The following is a 14079-nucleotide window of genomic DNA, read 5'->3' as shown; positions in this document are numbered from 1 at the left end:
TTCCATTCCTAGGAAAATTGCAAAACATTAAATTCAACAGTAATGCTGTCAAGATGATCCTGTTCTGGCTGAGCTTCTATTTAGAACAAGGATATTTTTTCAGCACTTATCTAATTACGTTCACCTCTGTCAATGTGGCCATTAGCAATGCCACAATGTGTTGTTTGCAGCACAGTGCCTCTATCGTGGAAACAAGTACTCTGTTTGCACATGTGGAGGCCTCCATTTTTAAACCTGTTAAAACTGATAAGTGGTGGTGCATGGAGAGAGCCCTTGTGAAACGAGTTAGGTTTTGAAATTTCAATGCTCCCGTCAAACTGTTAATACAATCAAGTAGAATCAAACAGAAGCTACTCACTTTAATCCTTGCTGTAAGGAACAAATGTAAATGAGAATATAACAAATTCTGCAGGAGAAGGATGAAGTGAGTGTTGTGTTTTAAATGATCTACTGAGTCAAATGTTTATGCGAGACAATAACTCCTGTTACTCCCAGGCATGTTTAGATTGGAATGCTTGCTACAGAAGGCTTATAACAATCATGCAAAAATATAATTATACATTGGCAGCTGTCAACAGCAAAAACAAAGCTTGAGTTGTTTATGGTGTGACTTGAGCTCCCAAGGCAGAAAACTCCACATTATTGAAAACTATCCATCTACACATTTTCAACACTGCAAAAAGGAACATGTAGAACATGGTCCCACCTCACTCAGAACCCACTTACAGGTACCTGGCATCCTGACCCTTTATCACCATACTCTGGAATAGTCTACGAATTCTCACCTTATCAACTAAACAAGAAAAAAACAAAAAACTACTTAGCATCTCAGAACTGTCCCATGCCACCTTCCACAGCAATGTTATAAAATTATCAGTGGAAACTCAGGGGTGCACCCTTTGATACATGGAGGGCGGAGTGTGGATATGGTGCAAATGTGTGAATGAATGGAGGCGTGTGTGTGGATAAAGTCAAAAAAGATCAGATAAGAAAGTAGTGTGTGGATAAGCTGCACCAGAGCAAATGAAGGCAGTAGGAAGGACAAAGAATGAAGAAAACAGATATTAGAGCGCTGAGTGGATGCGAGAAGGAAGATTGGATGAAGTAATGCGCAAAGCTGACTGGAGAGTGACTGAAAATTACCACAAATAAAGATTTAAAATACCCTTAGTGAAGTAATGAAAACCTTTTTAGTTCATTAATACAGTGGTACTGGTGTAATCACAATCTAAGACAAGCAATGTATTCCTTAGCTTTGTTACTGGCGCAAAGACATTCTACTAAAATGCAGTATAGAGTGTCTCCCAAATCTTGCATAGAAGTGGGTACATAGAAAAGAGGAGAATGAAAAACCTTGGTCTTCAGCAAAGGCTGAATTCTTCTTGAAAACACAATAGATGATAACTGAATATGCAGACTTTGGTGCTGAATCAGAGATATCCCAAGTCAAAAACGCTGCTACTGTAAATAGTTTGCTGTTAAGGTATACACAATGAAGATTCTTTTGTTTTTTTAAGGAAAGACGCTAGAGCAGCAGTAATATAGTATCAATCCACAACAAACGCAAATCAAAAACATTTACCATTTAGAAGAACATACATAAACTGAAGTAAATTAAAGAGCAAACTGGTTCATGAGATCCCTTACTCGGTGTGAGTGGGAATTCTGAGATCATGACACAATCAAAAATATACATATTTCTGTAGGCTTGTAACTTGTACAGTGTGCAATAACGTTTCAAAGCAAATTAGAAATAAAACAAATCTACTTCTATGATAGATAAATGAATGACTATGCACAATGAAGTGTCCAGAAACACTGATTATTGTCTGCTTAACCACAGACCACAGTGATTTAAATTCTTAAATAGTTACATTTTAATTTAAATGACTTACCATTTGCTGGTATTTGAAAAGCATTGGTTTGCAAGGATCCGTTCAATGTTGAGGACACCACTGCACTCCCTGACACCTTGTTTACATTACTGGCAGAAATATCATATGATTTCCCCCTTGTGCTGAAATCCAACTTTTTCACAGTAATGTCTTGGTTAACCGAGCTTTTTTTCTCACTTCTGGTCTCTGAAGGAGTGTAGCTGAAGCCAAACAGGGGGCCAGATGCCAAAGTGCTGCCAAAAGTAAATGATGTTGGTTTCTCGCAACTAAAAATGTTTTTTACAGAGTCCGAACCAAATACAAACTTTGGAGGAGAAACAACTGCTTTTGTTGGGGTAGCAGATGAGCAGGATGTATTTGATTTCTCAGGGGTAGGATCTTTGGTGTCAATATCAGTTCTCTCTTTAGTGGTTTCTTCCAAAACTGCAACAGCCAGCTTGCCACATGGGGATACCCTTGGTGTATTACCACGGGATGAAAGAGGTGTAAGCAAGGTCTCTTTTTCTAGAGATTGTTTTGCTTCTTCAAAAATCTGTTTAAACGAGTCTGCGACATCCTGAAGTTTAAAACGGACTGCAAACATTTCCAATTGTCCTTCGCCTTCTGAAAAGTCGTGCGCCGTCCAAACCCAAGCTCGTTCGGTCCCAATCATGGGTTTTAAGTCTAAGTCAGGAGTAATCCTGTGATTGGCACAAAGTTTTAGTACCTGGTCTCGTCTCATGAGTACCCGAACAATTTTAGTATCATAATTCTGCAAGATCTTTATATCACCAATACCTTTTTCCTTCCACTGATTAACATCTTTATCAAATCTATAGAGTTTTGCTCTGTGGCAAAAAACAACTTGTTCATTTTCTTCACCACTTGAAACTTCAACCAAGTCTGGCAAAGGTACGACAGGTTCAAAGTACTGCCCATCTTTTTCATCTTCCTGATTAATGTCTGACTCATCATCTGTACCTACAGAGACCCTACTTTGGTTCAATTTGATGGGAGATTTTGAAGGACTTAGAACTGGTTGGAAGCTAAAGTTAAACCCTGCCGTAGAGTCCCCAAAACGAAAGAGGTTTGTTTTCTCAGGGCTACTTGCCAAAGGTGATGCATACACAGAGTTGTCCAAGTTATCATCTAAAGCTTCTCCGCGTAGATCATAGTTATCCCATTCTAGAGTAGGCCCTGTACTTTCAGCATGTGGCTTAATCACTAAACCAGATGTGTTACTCATAGAACTTAGGTTCCTACAGTCTTCCTCAGGACGAGTTGCTCTGTCTTCTGTTAGAAAGGTCTTCATGTCTTTCAATCCAGTTTTCATTTCTTCTGCCTTTTGTATCAGTTGTGCAGATCTACCAGTATCAAGCAGTTTATGAGGGGTCTGAAGCGGTATGTCCAGTAACAACATCTGACACTCTTCGAATTTTTGTCTGAATTCTTCAGCTTGCTCCGGAGTTTTAAACTTAGCAGCCAATTGTTCTAGTTTGGCATCGCCATCAGAAAAATCATTGGCTAACCACATCCAGGCTCGATCAGAACCGGATAATGGCTTTAGGTTCATTGTGGTGGTTATCCAGTGGTTGGAGCATACTTTGAGCACCTGCTCACGTCGCATGAGGATTCTGAGCTTGCCGTTGTCTTGATTCCTAAGGATTTTTAGATTACCCACTCCACGTTCTTTCCACTGACTCGTATCTGGATCAAACCTGAACAATTTCACTCTCTGTGAGTAGAGAACCTGCTCTTCCTCTTCTCCTGTTACAAGCTCAACTTTTTCTGGTAATTGCACCACAGGTTCAAAGTGGATATCATCACGTTCCTCTGTTTGATACAGTTCATCGCCTCTCTCTTGCTCTGAGGACGTGTTGAGTTGCCCTCCAGAAAAATTATTTGTGGATGAAAATAATTTTTCACCTGCCCGTGAAAAACCTTTGAACTCTGGATCTTTTTTACCAAATTCATAGCCTTTCCCAGATGAAGACTTTGCAAGATCTGCAAAAGTAAATGTGTTTGCTTTCAGTCCAAAGAACATTTCACTGGTTTGCTTGTTGGTTCCTTCCTCTGCAAGACTAGTTTTGTTTTCTGCAGGTTTAACCTTTACTTCACTTATAGAATCCTTTTGAACAATATCAGCAAGTTGCTTCACAGGACCTTGTTTTGAATCATTTTTGTTAGGTTCTTGGATACCAAATTTAAAGCCACCCGGTGGAACAGGCATTGAAAAGCTGAAGCCTTCTTTTCCGGTTTTAGCTTCAGAAGTGGAAGATGGAATTTGAAATTTGAACGTTGATGGAGTTATTGTTTGTTCATTAGTTCCAAATTTAAAACTGCCTTCTGGAAAAACACTTTTAAATCCTGATCCAGATTGTCCATCAGTAGGTTCAGAAAGCTTACTCTTTAAACCAAATGTAAAGGCTGAAGACGTTAGAGTTGCTGAAGGGACAGTCTTCACACTTGGATTTGGTGTTTGGCAGGATGCACAGTTTACCTGCGAGCTTTCATTTCTCACCAAACACGTTGCACAATCCCACTGCCCTTCCTTCTTCAGAAACTGTGTCCCAAACCCTGCTAGTGTTAAGGTGCTTGTCTCTGAGCTTGAACCAAACTTGAAGCTTGGAGTAGATGGAAATGCCACTGTAGTGGCAAGTGTAGCCTCTGGATTAGGGGTTAAACATGAAACACAACTTGCAGAAGAGGCTTCATTTCTCACCAAGCACACACTGCAATCCCACTGACCTTCCTTTATAGAAAAGCGTGATCCAAAGTCACTTTTCATAGAAGTTGAAAGGTCGCCTGAACCAAATTTATTTGAAGATACTTGCTGGTTAGATCCCACTACACTGCCTGTGTTTGGAGTCATGCACGCTACACACATTTTTGCAGTTGGTTCATTTGTCACCAGGCACACACTGCAATCCCACTGGCCTTTCTTTTTTCTTAAGTGCTCACTGAATCCGATTGAAGGAGAAGTTACAGGTGCTTTACTAAAAGTAAATTTTGGTAGAATAGGAACATTCAACATAGATATATCTCCAATGCTGGCTGGAGTTACTTTGGTACTTATATGTGCTGAAGGTGTCTGACAAGCAACACAAACTGAGGCAGAAGGATCATTTCTAACACAGCAAACATCACAATCCCACTCTCCAGGTTTCCTGGCAAACTGAAGTGCAATGTTTGAGCTTCCTCCAGAAGACTTATCAGGATCCCTGGCTTCTTTACTTGGTGCCTTTTGGGAAGTTAGAACACTTTGCTGTGGTGTGGTACTGGCAGCTGTCAACTCCTTCAACAGCTTTTGGGCATCTTCAAATTTCTGCTTGAAAAGGGATGCTTCTTCTGGTGTTTTGAATCTAATTGCAAGCTGTTCTGGCCTTGCCATTTCATCTGCATAATCCAATGCATGCCACACATAGGACTTGTCTGAGCCAGCATTCGGCTTTAGTGTCATATCTGGATTGATATAGTGATTGGCACAAATTTTTAACACTTGCTCACGTCTCATTAGGAGTCTTATTTTGCCAGACTTTGTATGCCTTAAAATTTTCACAATACCAATACCCCTTTCCTTCCATTCCTTCAATTCGGCATCAAATCGGAAAAGCTTTGCTCTGTTAGAGAAGAGTTCTTCTTCGTCCTCCTCACCAGTCTTGACTTCAACCTTGTCGGGAAGAGGGACAACAGGCTCAAAATGTGGACCATCATCTTCAGCAGCTCCTACAATGCTACCTCCATCTGATTCATGACTTCGATCTGCTGCTTCTACATTTGGAGTTTCAAATGTAATCTTTCCAGGATCTTGAAAACTGAACGGTTGATCGCCATTGCCAAAAAACAAAGGAGTCTTATTTTGACTTTGTGTAATAGTGTCTGTAAGGCAATGGTCTGAAATAGAGTTGCTACCAAAATTAAAGCGATTTTTCTGATCAGTGTTTGAGTCCTGCACTGCGTAGCCATCTTGATACGTTTTATCTGAAGTCAAAAGTCCAAAAAGACTTTCGCTGCCAGTGAATGCAGTGCCGGGTGCAACAATCTGTGGTGGAGTAAATGTGAAGTCCCCATCATTGGATTTGAAATTAGAATTAAATTTGAAAGATGATGATGCAGCTTGGCCTGGGGTTATGAATGGCGACACTTTTGTGACATCAGTTTGCATGGCTGGGCCAAAATGTGTCTTGCCAAACTCTACAATCTTTGAATCTGAACTCGGAGGTCCCATAGAAGGCTTTGTGAAATAGCCTGGTTCAGGTAAGGGTGGGTTAGCGCTATTCGGTGGAATGCTGTAGTTGTAGTATTCATCACCACGAGGAGAAAGTAGCCCTGGTGCAGGAGATTCAAAGCGGATTGGTGCACCATAAATTTCTTGTGTAAAGACACAAGATGATGAGTTCTGGAGTGGCGGTGTGTGCATCTGCTGTTGATATCCATATATATGTTGCTGAGGTGCAAGCCTATTCACTCCATAGACTGGGGCCTACAACAACAACAACAAAAAAAGTAAAAAACAAAAAAAAGCTTTGCAGTGTTTTAATTACATGACAGATGTACCTCAATCACACTATTAAGTAAACAGTCTTGAAAACAGGAGGCACTAATAAAATAACATTCATTATTTTACGACTTCCTCTAGCTAGTATTACATTAAAATAACAGAACATTTAAATTTAACACTATGGTGTGTGGCCTAGAAAGGGAAGGCGGGGGACGTGATCCATGTAAGCATCACATCACACTGTATTTAAAAGCAACACATCAGTTGATGACTGATTGACAGCAGTGAAATGGCAGGAGGTTGGAGACATGACTGCCGTTTCAAGACTAATCGTCAGACCAACTGAAGAAATTAACCATATGCATCTGCATGACAGAGAAAAGTGTGGGTGGCATCTTGTTCGAAGTCTCTTCAGCTTGTCAGATGTGCAAGATATAGGCCTTTGTTGCATCTGTGGGGGGCCAAAAGACTCAAGCTGCCTAACTGGCGGAGCAGCCAGGGCAATCTTCCTAAAACAGGCTTACACACACACAAGTGGACTTGGACCAAATGCTCCTGCACCATTCATTGATCACAAATACATTTTTTTGTGCCTTACCAAATTAGATAATATACCAGTGTTGTGTTGACCCATACTTTGCACCAATTACATTAACAAATACTCAACATGTGGCTAGAAACCGAAGGAAGGGGAAACATTGAAGGACTTGATTCTGGTGAAAAGCGATAAAGGAGAATGGCTTCCAGTCTGCATTACATCACTGCCTGTTAGTAGCACTACTTTAGCATCAATGGCCACTAACACTTATAAACCACCTGAAAAAACTCTGAAGGAGATAAAGTTGGAAGTTACTATTAGGACATGTTGAAGACATAAGAACTTTAGACAACAGAGCTGCTGATGATCTGTAGAGAACTGAGAACAACATCACCTGGACAATAAAGTATTATCTTTGAAAAATAATTATGATTAACTTTCTAATACAAGAGGACTTGGAGAACAGGCTGAGATGCAACAGAAGTTCCACAAGGGCCTGCTTAGGGATGATAAAGACCAGGAGATTCATACTCATGTCAGAAATCTTCACCACTTGATCAGAGAAAGCCCCACTGATAGGCCTGGATTGGACACCCAATTACAGAAATGGGACCTCAGCAGAAGTACTCAGTTTGCCTTGATGAGCATACTCTTTGATGACAAAAGTGATATTGGCATCTGTAGGCTCCAAGCACTTCTTATGCTTTTATTGGCACAGTATTCACTTGTGCTACAATCTGTTGATTTCTCCTTTGAAGGGAGAAAATAGAAGGACAGTGACTGACTTTCCCCATAATCACCAAGTGGCTCTACTAGATGGGCTATCCACTGACTGCACCTGCTTTTTTTTTTTAACCTGGGGGGAGGTGAAGAGGACAGCTCACTCTCTGACTTTAACCAACATGATTCTTTAGATGAACAACACAGGAAGCAGCATGTCAATAAATACAAATGTGGCTCAAGAAATCAGGCCAATATGGAGGAAAGTTAGTCAGAGGAGACACAGTAGTGCCCCATACCTTAGAGACACCAAGAAGGCTAAAGCAAAATCTTTACAGAAAGTTCTGAAAATTAGTAAGCCAATAAAGTTAGACTAAAAGGGCGGATTTGACATTACAGTGGTCTAAGTGGCCATGCTCATGCTAGACAGACATGCTATACTTTCTATAAAATGTAACTGGTCATATCAATGGTCAGAAACAGCAAATGGAGCATGGGAGCTGTCGAACAGTCATCGCTCTCAAAGAGGGGTGAGAGTGAATTACTCACCACTAGAATGTTTATGCTACTTTATTGTTGTTAGCATCCATTTAGGGTGGGGTGAGTGCAGGGCCATATTTCACACCATGGTGACCTGTTTCCTTAATCATGACAACAGTATTCCAACATACATAATATGTAACCCCCCCTTACAGCTAGTGACTGATCACTACAGAATTGATCATGAGCTTCAATGTTGAGAGGCTTAATGCATAGTTTGAAAGACTGTCCACCAGTTATCTGTTGAGTGACCTTAAAGAACAAGTTACTTACTTTCAGTAATGCTTTATCTGGTAGAGACGGGATCTAGCTGCAGATTCCTTACTTTAGAATCCTCCCCCAGGTGCTGGCCTGGATCCAGAAACATTCCCACAGCACATCACCGCGTCAGGAGAGGGCTTTGCACGACTCCGTACTGACATTGTCCATCGGATGAGACGGGAGCGGAGTCCATTTACCCCCCTCGCCGACGTCAGTTTCTTCAGTGACAAGTTTCCGCACTCAAGACGCTGAGCCACCTATAGAAAGTCTATTTGAACAGTGCGCTTTCAAACAAAAGGCACCCTTGTGCAAATAATCACTGAATTCTCAAGCCTAGGTGTAGATTTCCAATAATTAAATGTCTGAGACCTAAGAGGTTTGAAGAGAGGGGACGGATGGGAGGGTCATTAAGGAATCTGCGGCTAGAACCTCTCTCCACCAGATAAAGTGTTACCGAAAGTAAGTAACTTGCTCATCTGATAGAGACATCTAGCAGCAGATTTCTTACTTTAAAACCAGATACCCTAGCAATAACTTGTTAGGAGGAGTGATGCTTACCAAGTCCTCCTAAAAAATATCTAAATGAAACAAAACCGGTCTACGACAAGAGAAAAAAACTGGATGCTCAACAATCTAGATAAGTAAAAACATACTCTACCACACAAGAAACCTGTGACAGACCACAGGTAACAAAACCATATGCTCTTAAAACCTAGTATGCTCTACACAGAAGAAAAACGGTCTACAAAAAGATAAATAGATCATGATTTATAAGAATGTACCAGAGTAATCATATACTCCTTACTAAAGAGAACCGTGTAGGACCGCAGTAAGAAAATGAAAACCTCAAGAGCAGGAATATAGTATTGCTATGAATGATACTATTAAAAAAAATGTGTCAGTATATAACCTTCAACAATACAAGCATTTATAATAATGTAGGTGAACCCTAACATATTGCACAACATAAGACTTATGTGAGAAATCCTGTGTAAGAGAAACGGACTTCCAGAAAAACATAGAATAAGAAACTCCATGTAAATATGACCAGGTAGTGTTAGAGGCGAAGTAACCAAATGAATATTAAACAACTTGCTCTCATTGTTGGAAGCAAACCTATGCACAAAGGCAATATTGATGCTGTGAAAGCACCACAGCAATAATATTAGAAAGAAATCCATGCTGCTAAATGTTTCATGCAGCACTCCTGCAAGGCCTTTGGCAAAAGACGTTGGCAAGAGTGGCACTCGTCAGCATTGTGATACTCAGCCAGGCACCACATACAAACTGAGCGCAGGTTCGTAGCAGTTATCTGTCTTCCACAAGACCAACAGGGCTTACACCCTGAAGACATGAAAAAGGACACTGTTCCTTCGACTGAAAAGTCGAAGAAGGCTAAAAACTTCCTGTTCAACTGTTAACCGGATCTGCGTTGCAGTGCGGAAAAAAAGGAACTGACGTTAGCGAGGGGGTTGTATGGACTTCGCTGATGTCACATCCGATGGGCGACGTCAGTACGGAGTTATACAACACCCTCTACTGACGTGTTGGCGCCTGGAGGAGGATTCTAAAGTAAGGAATCTGTGGATAGATGTCTATCAGATGTAGAAATTTGCCTACACCAGGAGATGCACCTTCTTAGAAAAGACGGGCCCAAACTACACTCATGGTTCACAACTTAACTATGTTCCTATGGTCTGCATAGAAAACGGTGGCTTGCAATTTTTTTGTATAAGAGCAAGATTAAGAGGGTGGTCGCTGCCATTGAAGGCTACTTTTTTTTCTCCCAGTGGTCCAACCAGTGGGCCAGCTAAAACGCAGCATCTGTTCATGCCCCAAATGATAACCAACATACATTTCTTAAGACTCCCATTTCTGATATTTTAAGTTTAAGGTTGTGGCTGGAAGCTACCGGAAGATAGTTGTGGATAGCTCCAGAGATTACACAAGCCAGCGTTTTGGTGGGTGTGGTAAGATCTCTCCACAATTCTAGAATTTAGCAGGACTGCGTGGAGAGCACCGCACAAAGACTACAATGCTGCTCAAATCAAATCAAATCAAATCATTAACATTTATAAAGCGCGCTACTCACCCGTGCGGGTCTCAAGGCGCTAGGGGGGAAAGGGGGGGGTTATCGCTGCTCGAACAGCCAAGTCTTTAGGAGTCTCCGGAAAGCGGAGTGGTCCTGGGTGGTCCTGAGGCTGGTGGGGAGGGAGTTCCAGGTCTTGGCCGCCAGGAAGGAGAAAGATCTCCCACCCGCCGTGGAGCGGCGGGTGCGAGGGACGGCAGCAAGTGCGAGGCCAGCGGAGCGGAGGGGGCGGGTGGGGACGTAGAAGCTGAGGCGTCTGTTGAGGTATTCCGGTCCCTTGTTGTGGAGGGCTTTGTGTGCGTGGGTGAGAAGACGGAAGGTGATCCTTTTGCTGACTGGGAGCCAATGCAGGTGTCTCAGGTGTGCGGAGATGTGGCTGTTGCGGGGTACGTCGAGGATGAGGCGGGCCGAGGCGTTTTGGATGCGTTGCAGGCGGTTTTGGAGTTTGGCGGTGGTCCCGGCGTAGAGGGTGTTGCCGTAGTCCAGGCGACTCGTGACAAGGGCGTGGGTCACGGTTTTTCTGGTGTCGGCGGGGATCCAGCGGAAGATCTTGCGGAGCATGCGGAGAGTGAGGAAGCAGGCGGAGGACACGGCGTTGACTTGCTTGGTCATGGTGAGAAGAGGGTCCAAGATGAAGCCGAGGTTGCGGGCGTGGTCTGCGGGGGTCGGTGCGGTGCCGAGGGCCGTGGGCCACCAGGAGTCGTCCCAGGCGGACGGGGTGTTGCCGAGGATGAGGACTTCCGTTTTTTCAGAGTTCAGCTTTAGGCGGCTGAGCCTCATCCAATCTGCGACGTCCTTCATACCCTCTTGTAGGTTGGTCTTGGCGCTGGCGGGGTCCTTGGTGAGGGAGAGTACAAGTTGGGTGTCGTCGGCGTAGGAGGTGATGATGATGTCGTGCTTGCGTACGATGTCGGCGAGGGGGCTCATGTAGACATTGAAGAGTGTCGGGCTGAGCGATGAGCCTTGAGGTACGCCGCAGATGATCTTGGTGGGTTCTGAGCGAAACGGAGGGAGGTAAACTCTTTGGGAGCGGTTAGCGAGGAAGGAGGCGATCCAGTCCAGGGCCTGGCCTTGGATCCCGGTGGAGCGTAGGCGGGTGATTAGGGTGCGGTGACAGACGGTGTCAAAGGCAGCCGAGAGGTCAAGGAGAATGAGGGCGACTGTTTCACCGTTGTCCATCAGGGTTCTGATGTCGTCTGTGACTGAGATGAGGGCGGTTTCCGTGGTGTGGTTGGTTCGGAATCCGGTTTGTGAAGGGTCGAGCAGGTTGTTGTCTTCCAGGAAGGTGGTCAGCTGTTTGTTGACGGTCTTTTCTATTACCTTGGCTGGGAAAGGTAGAAGAGAGATGGGGCGGAAGTTTTTCAGGTCGCTTGGGTCAGCCGTAGGTTTCTTTAGTAGGGCGTTGACTTCAGCGTGCTTCCAGCATTCGGGGAAGGTAGCAGAAGAAAAAGAAGAGTTGATGACGGTCTGGAGGTGCGGGGCGATGATGTCGTCGGCTTTGTTAAAGATGAAGTGCGGGCAGGGGTCCGAAGGGGCGCCGGAGTGGATAGAGTTCATGATGGATTTGGTTTCTTCCGTGTTGATGTGGGTCCAGTTGTTGAGGGTGATGTCCGGGGAAGCGGGTTCAGTGGTGTGTGGTTGGGTCTGGTGTCCGAAGCTGTCGTGGAGGTCGCTGATCTTGCGATGGAAGAAAGTGGCGAGGGATTCGCACAAATCCTGTGAGGGCGTGACGGCGTTGGCGCTGGGGTTGGAGAACTCTTTGACGATGCTGAAGAGTTCTCTGCTGTTGTGGCTGTTTTTGTCTAGTCTGTCGGTGAAAAAGTTCCCTTTGGCAGTGCGGATCAGGTGGTGGTGTTCGCGTGTAGCGTTCTTGAGGGCGGTCATGTTGTCCGCGGTGTGGTCCTTGCGCCAGGCCTTCTCAAGGGCACGACAAGTTTTCTTTGATTCTTTGAGGGTGTCAGAGAACCAGAGAGGTTTTTTGGTGTTGGTCTGTCGATGCGTGCGTTTGAGGGGAGCAAGGTTGTCAGCGCAGTTGGAGATCCAGTTTGTGAGGTTGAGCGCTGCGTCGTTGGGGTCGGTGGTGAGGGTGGGTTGGTTGGCGGCGAGAGCGGAGAAGAGTTGCTCTTCAGGGATCTTGTTCCACTGTCTACGAGGGGTGGGTTGAGTGCGGAGGTGGGAGGTCTCGCGTCGGAATGTGAAGTGGACGCAGCTGTGGTCGGTCCAGTGTAGGGCAGAGGTGTGGCTGAAGAAGACGTTTTTGCTGGCGGAGAAGATAGGGTCGAGCGTGTGTCCGGCGATGTGGGTGGCGGTGTTCACCAGTTGTTTGAGGCCGAGGTTGGCGAGGTTGTCGAGCAGGGTGGTGGTGTTGGGGTCGTTGTTTTGTTCCAGATGTAAGTTGAGGTCGCCTAGGAGGATGTAGTCCGGTGAGGCGAGGGCGTGCGGGGAGATGAAGTCGGCGATGGCGTCGCTGAAAGAGGCGCGAGGTCCGGGAGGACGGTAGACGAGGGATCCTCTGAGGGTGGTCCTTGGGTCGGTGCGAATCGGAAAATGCAGGTGTTCAGCGGCGAGGGGGGGGGTCTTCGGTGGAGGTGGTGACACTGATGGAGTCTTTGAAGATGATGGCGACACCTCCTCCTACTTGGTTGGTGCGGTCTTTTCTGGAGATCTTGTAGCCTTCGGGGATGGCGGTGGCGATGTCTGGAGCAGAGGAGGCGTTCATCCATGTCTCCGTGATGAAGGCGACGTCCGGGGCTGTGGAGTCCAGGAGGTCCCAAAGTTCAACGGCGTGCTTGTGGACGGAACGAGCGTTGATCAGGATGCACTTGAGGTGGTTGATGGCGCGTGGGTTTGTGGTCGTGGTAGTTGCGTGGTGGAAGATGCGTTTGCAGGAGTTGCAGGCGAAGGGTCCATGGGTGCGTTTGGGGTGAGCTAGGAAGCAGGTTTTGGAGCGCCCTGGGTTGAGGGCGTGGAGGGTGGTGGGGTCGTAGCGGATCAGCGGGGCTTGGGGGAGCTGGGGACCAGGGGTCGTGGCGCTGGGCGCGGGCCAGGCGCGGACGGGCGCCATAAGAGGTAGGGGGGGGGGGAGGGGTCAGCTGGGGGCGAATGGGAGCTGGGGGGCGGGGGCGTGCAGGAGGTCGCGGCGGGAAAGCGCGAGGGAGGGGGGGGGGACAGGTAGAGTGAGAGGAGCTGGGGGAGGGGGTTTAGGGTGGAGGAGGGTGAGTGTTAGGAGGTTTGGAGATTAGGGAGAGAGATAGGAGTAGGGTTGTGAAGATAGGGGAGGGGGGGTTGTAGAGGTGGGTGAGGGAGAGAGGTAGAGTGAGAGGATAGGGAGATAGGTAGTAGAGGGGGTGGCGGGAGGGGGGGAGAGATAGAGAAATAGATAGAGAAAATAGATAGAGAAGTCGATAGATAGGGAAATAGATAGATAGACAGATAGGTAGGTAGGAGGAGGTGGAGAGTGGGGGAGTTAGATAGTGAGATAGGGAGCTAGAGAGATAGGAAGATAGGAGGAGTGAGGGAGGTAGATAGCGAACAGGTTAGCTAGGGGTGAGAGAGG

The 14079-nt window shown here is 45.5% G+C and overlaps 1 protein-coding gene across 2 annotated transcripts in view; it reads right to left on the bottom strand.

The window, feature by feature from the left end:
• The window catches only part of LOC138250080 (E3 SUMO-protein ligase RanBP2-like), an 894326-nt gene that overhangs the window by 366592 nt on the left and 513655 nt on the right, over window positions 1-14079 (bottom strand). For both annotated transcript variants that reach the window (XM_069204480.1, XM_069204481.1), the window contains exon 20: window positions 1896-6357. In XM_069204480.1, the coding sequence (XP_069060581.1) occupies window positions 1896-6357 (4462 nt within the window). The remainder of the gene's footprint in view (window positions 1-1895; window positions 6358-14079) is intronic.

The sequence above is a fragment of the Pleurodeles waltl genome, chromosome 8, assembly GCF_031143425.1.
Source record: "Pleurodeles waltl isolate 20211129_DDA chromosome 8, aPleWal1.hap1.20221129, whole genome shotgun sequence".
NCBI classification, from domain to species: Eukaryota; Metazoa; Chordata; class Amphibia; order Caudata; family Salamandridae; genus Pleurodeles; species Pleurodeles waltl.
This window is presented reverse-complemented; position numbering and strand designations above follow the sequence as displayed.